This window comes from Camelus ferus, chromosome 3 (genome assembly GCF_009834535.1).
Source record: "Camelus ferus isolate YT-003-E chromosome 3, BCGSAC_Cfer_1.0, whole genome shotgun sequence".
In the NCBI taxonomy this organism is placed as follows: Eukaryota; Metazoa; Chordata; class Mammalia; order Artiodactyla; family Camelidae; genus Camelus; species Camelus ferus.
In genome coordinates this window covers 35,712,466-35,717,985 of record NC_045698.1, presented here as the reverse complement: position 1 = coordinate 35,717,985, position 5,520 = coordinate 35,712,466, and the positions used below count along the sequence as shown (strand labels likewise).

The window sequence follows — 5,520 nt, the reverse complement described above, 5'->3', positions numbered from 1 at the left end:
ACTGACCATGTCTCTCCCTTGGTCAGGCATCTTTAATGGCTTCAGGTAAAGTCTGAACATGTCATGTAACCTACAAGGAACTGCATGATCTTGCTGCTGGAATATGATGGACGATTGTGGAGCAAGGAGGTAGGCTGTCTACGTCTGAATCCTAGTTCTGCCATTTACCATCTGCATAACCTTGGGCAAATTATTTTCCTCTGTATACTTCAGTTCTTCTTACCTAAAAAATGGGGACAATATAGAACCTATCTCATAGAGTTGTGCAGATTAAGTGAGTATTATCTACCCAACCAGCATAACACAGCACCTGGCACTTATATAAGTTTTATATAAGTATTAGCTAGTATTTCTTATCTGCCATACTCCTTCTCTTCCTTTCCCCCCAACTCTGTATTCCAGCCATTCTATATTAGTCAGGCCCTAGAATCCCAGGAATCATGTTTCTCTATTTGGAATACTGGCACCCAAATCTCCCTCTTATCTTCTTTCCACCCCCATCCTTCTATCTTTGCTTAACCACCACTTGCTTTGGGAAGACTTTCCAGTCCAGGCCAGTTGTTACCATGATGGGCTTCCCAGTCACCCAGGTAGGGCTGCCAGAGGTTGGGAAGCCCTGTTAAATTTGAATGACAACAACTACTCAATGCAAATACAATAAATACTTTAGCAATAAGTATGCCCCATTCAATATTTGGACTTCAGATAAACGACGAATTATTTTTTAGTATAAATATGCCCCCATGCAATACTTGAGATATATTAAACATTTATTTATCTGACATTTGAATTTAACTGGGTGTCCTGTGTTTTATCTGTCGGCCCTACACCCAGGAGATCCTCTATCATAACCCTTACAAAATTTCAATAAATTAAAAAGTATGACAAGTGGTTCTGTTTCCCGCACTAGTGTGTCAGGTCAGAGGAGCAGGGCCCACGCAGGCTTGCTCACTGTTTTAGATCTGGCACTGCCAACATTCCACAAATACTGAGGAATAGAGCCATCAGGCCAAAGCTCAGGAGCCCCCTATTGGAAATTATCTGTAACAACAGGCAGATTATCTGGGAGAGAGGCATTTTCAAGAAGATACCGCTAGTTTCATGTCCACAGTTGGATAAAATGATGATACGACTTTTCAGAATATCTCCAGTGTGATAATATTGGCTCCCCAATGACAGCTTTAAGGTGACCCTACTATTTTACATTAAAAAAAAGACTTTGAGTTTTCGTACCTATTTCACTTGACTCTCAAGGCAAGTATTAATGTCCACATTTAACAAATGAGGAAATGGAGGCTCAGAGAACTGTAAGCAACTTACCCAAGATGACTAATAAGTGGCTGTTTTATCCCTGGGAATCGACCTTGTGCTCTCCCCACTGTGCCACACCGTCATCTGGGCCAATTTAAAGAACCAGAATTCTTGGATTCTTCCTCCTCACCTAGACATCCTCTCAAAGAAGTCTGATACCTGACTTCTCTCTACAGACTTAATTGCTCCCCCTATAAAGGTTCCCCAACAATAGCCTGAGAGGAGACAGGGAGGCCTGTATTTTGAAATACAGGTAATTCTTAACTAATCTCTCATATTACAAATGACACTATTTAGGTCTGGAGACTAAAGACTTTGCATAGAGTTGGAGGGAAATAGTAGTAACACTGACCAGAACCCGAAATCAGTCTTTTTTTTTTTCAACCTGCTTCTCTAGAAGACGCCACCCCACATCCCCCGAAATTTCTGGGGACAAGGATTTACACTTTGACTATATAATTCTGTCAAATTTCTTCTGGAATGAGGTGGGAAAGGCTGACTCAGCTCTTAGTATAGCATCTGGTAATCTCATCTCTTGGAGCGCCGCTACAAATTCATCAGCCCGAGGGTATGCGGGCTTTCTGTCACTGGGAAATGCCTGTGAGGCTGACTAGATGCCACTTGTGCTCCCAGTTCTCCTTCTCATAAAGGATCTGAGCCTCTGAGGAAGATCCACTCAGACTGGAGGAGCCCAGATTCTACCAGGACAGGAAGCTGCGGACTAAACCAGCCGCCACATCCAGTCCAGGCTCTCTCGCCTGAAAGCTCCCCCGACCCTAACCCAGCTCTGCTTCCGTGAGCTTCTGAAGGAAGCTTCCTCAAAGGAAACTTCCATTTTGAAGGAGCGGAAATGGGAAGCAGGGAACAACTAAGAAAGTTTGGGCTGCCCAGGGCAGAGGGTCAGAAGCTAAAGACCTAAAACAGAACAGGCTGTGAGCAATTCCATAAAGCCAGAAATGCAACCCCCCAACAATGGTATGTTCTTAACCCCCTGCAGCTTACTTGGTTTGGGAGGAGGTGAGGCGAAAGTATGACAGGGCTGCAGACCTGCTGTTGGGAGCCTCCTTGGGCAGTCCTCTGCTGTGTCTGCAGCGCGAGCGCCTGCCGGCTGCCGGGACTAGCTCCTAGACACACAGCTGCGCGGAGGAAGCTGCGGAAGCTCTGCTCCCCAGCCCGGCGGAAGGAGGAATACTGACGACTGGGGCCTGCCTAAAACGAAAATACCAAACGCAACTGAGTTATAATTATGGATTGTAGGGGCCACTGAAGAAAACATCTGTGCTGACAGAATTCTAGCTGGAGCCTTCCTCTGAAGCTCGGAAACGGACCTTTACAAAACTACCGACCTGGATTAGAGCCAGCATGGAAGGTGCTCGCACGTGTCGAGACCATCTGGCCAAGGACGGTTCCCCCGGGGAATATTTTCTCTGGCACTGTTAAGCCCCTCAGTTGGAGCCGGCGCTCACCCCCACTGCCACCTCACGTCGTGCGCGCAGCTCCTGCCACTACCCTGGCTAGGGTGCCCGGGTAACCAGGGACGCGCGAGGAGCCGGCGGCACAACGCGAGTGCACCCCGCCCGCCGTAGCTCCTCCTACCCCTTGCAGAAGCTGAGGCTGAGTGTGCCAGCAGCGCGCTCGGGAGCGGGTCTTTAGCCGGGAAAGCGCGGCTCTCGTGCCGCTCTGGGCTCAGCCAGTGAGAGACCGGGGGTGTGGTTGAGGGAATACGCAGGCCGAGTACTTAGGGCCTCGCTGTGGGTCAGGCCTGGTTTTCTCCGCACTCTGGCGCACGCGTGTCCTCTTCGCCGCAGCCAGGGCGCCCGAGAACGGTCACCTGGATGCATCATGGTGACCCCTTGCACCACCAGCCCCGTGAGCCCCGCCGCCAGGGCTGGGAGGCGAGACGACCAGAACCTCCGTGCCCCGGTGAAGAAGAGCAGGCGTCCACGCCTCCGGAGGAAGCAGCCGCTGCAGACGCGGAACCCGTGCCCGCTCCCCGGAGACTCCGGCGTTTGCGACCTGTTTGAGTCCCCCAGCTCCGGCTCGGATGGCGCCGACAGCCCCGCGGCGTCCGCGGCGCGAGGCTGCAGCCCCCTACCCGCTCCTGCCCAGCAGCTGGTGCAGCTAGATCTACAGACCTTCCGCGACTACGGTCAGAGCTGCTACGCCTTCCTCAAGGCGCGGGAGAGCCACTTTCACCCGCGGGAGTCTCTGGCGCGGCAGCCACAAGTGAGGCGCCGGTAGAGCTAGCTCTCCACCGCCTCTCCTCTTCCTCTCCCGGGCTCTCCTTTTCTGCTCTGTCTGCCCTCCGAGGAGCCCAGCTCCTGCCCCCGGTCCGAGCGGGAAGGGGCTTTGGAGGGCCGGGCTACCGGCCTCATTTTACAGATGGAGAAAAGTGGGGCCTAGACGGCTTAAGTGACCTGTCCGAAGTCTCCAAACTGATTAGTAAGGATACAGTAGAATGCAGAGGAGTTAAGACGGTTTCTAGGTTCGAGTCGACTCCTACTGACCCCAGCCAGTTACTTAACAATTTTAAACTTGTTTCTTCATTTGCAAAATGCGGGCCTCCCCTGCCCCCACTGAATTGCTGAGAGGATTATAACAGGTAACGTTTACCCGTGCTCCGCACAGCGCCAGGCACAAATCCTGGCGTCCCGGCTCCTAGCCCCGCCTGTGCTCTTTCCGCAGCAGTGCTGCTCACGTGTTTCCTCCCAATTGCCAGGGCGTTTAGGTTTTCCTCGTTTTTCCTGCCTCTCTCCGGGAATGCTCCCTGGTTCTTCTCGGACTGTTCCTTCCGCAGCTCCTCTCAGCCCTAGGCTTAGCCGGCCCGCCTCCCTCCTCCCTCTGGCAGGTGACGGCGGAATCCCGCTGTAAGCTGCTCAGCTGGCTGATCCCCGTGCACCGCCAGTTCGGCCTCTCCTTCGAGTCACTGTGCCTGACGGTGAACACTCTGGACCGCTTCCTTACCACCACGCCTGTGGCTGCAGACTGCTTCCAGCTGCTTGGGGTCACGTCTCTGCTCATCGCTTGCAAACAGGTACCTCCACGCGGGGTCTAGGGGGCAGCCAAACTCTAAGCCAGTCTCTGGCTGCCCGGCTTTCCAGCGCACACGACTGAGTGCTGGGTTCCCTGAATTCACTTTAGCAGACGTTTGCAACCTCACACACTCCACAGTCTTAGCTTCACAGTTCCCCCACAAGCTAACAATCCTTTTACCCAGCCCCCAAAGAAGTAGGCCGGTCTCAACAGCTTTCTGTAGTCCTTCTATTCTAGTCTCCGAAAAAAAAAATCTTCAAAATTTCTCCAACCTGTTTTCAGCTGGACGGAAGTTAAAGAAAGTGTGCTGAAGTACGCCCCAGATGAAGTGGAAGTATGGAGAGGCGAAGCCCCAGATATCTCACTGGAAGGGATAGGGGGAGTCCTGGTTTTCTCCCAGGTTTGAAACTGGGTGGGCCTTGGACCTGAATGCTGCGCAGCGGGGGCTGAGCACCCCTGTTTTACAGGTGGAGGTGCACCCGCCGCGCGTGAAGCAGCTCCTGGCCCTGTGCTGCGGCGCCTTCTCCCGGCAGCAGCTCTGCAACCTTGAGTGCATCGTGCTGCACAAACTGCACTTCAGCCTGGGCGCGCCGACCATCAGTTTCTTCCTGGAGCATTTCACACACGCGCGCGTGGAGGCCGGGCAGGCCCAGGTCTCCGAAGCCCTGGAGGCGCAAGCCCTGGCGCGCGGTGTGGCGGAGCTGAGCCTGGCTGACTACGCTTTCAGCAGCTACACCCCCTCCCTGCTGGCCATCTGTTGCTTGGCGCTGGCAGACCGTATGCTGCAGCTCCCACGCCCGCTGGACTTGCGCCTGGGTGGGCACTGCGAGGAGGCGCTAGAGGACTGCCTGGGCAAGCTGCAGCTACTGGTGGCCATAAACGGAACCTCTCTGACTCACATGCTGCCCTTCCAGATCTGTGAGAAGTGCAGCCTGTCCCCGAGCTTGAAATAAAGTAGACCCTTGGTTTCCTTTGATCCCCTAGCCTGGCTGCTGGACCTCTCCCATCGTTTTGAAAGAGTGCAGTATTGGCCCACAGAAGGGGGTTCGAGGCTCCCACTTGGTCACCAGGTCATCTTACAGGTTGTAATTAGTGTACGATAGTAGAGTCTCATTGTTTATTTCGCCGAGAGCGCACGAGAGAAGAGCCATCTTTCCCCAATAAACAGGCGGTCTG

General features: G+C 53.2%; 1 protein-coding gene across 3 annotated transcripts; it reads left to right on the top strand.

Moving 5' to 3' along the window:
- The first annotated feature begins 2,959 nt into the window (after positions 1-2,959).
- CCNO (cyclin O) lies at positions 2,960-5,320 on the top strand. 3 transcript variants are annotated; one of them, XM_032472280.1, is made up of 4 exons: positions 2,960-3,537; positions 4,160-4,345; positions 4,568-4,678; positions 4,812-5,320. In XM_032472280.1, exons 1-4 carry the CDS (start codon positions 3,154-3,156, stop codon positions 5,295-5,297), a joined length of 1,167 nt encoding a protein of 388 aa, XP_032328171.1. In that variant the 5' UTR covers positions 2,960-3,153; the 3' UTR covers positions 5,298-5,320. The 3 variants fall into 3 exon arrangements, with proteins under 3 accessions (XP_032328171.1, XP_032328184.1, XP_006186000.1); XM_006185938.3 differs by lacking the exon at positions 4,568-4,678 and having other exon boundaries at positions 2,966-3,537; XM_032472293.1 differs by lacking the exons at positions 4,160-4,345; positions 4,568-4,678 and having other exon boundaries at positions 2,964-3,537.
- Positions 5,321-5,520: the final 200 nt, after the last annotated feature.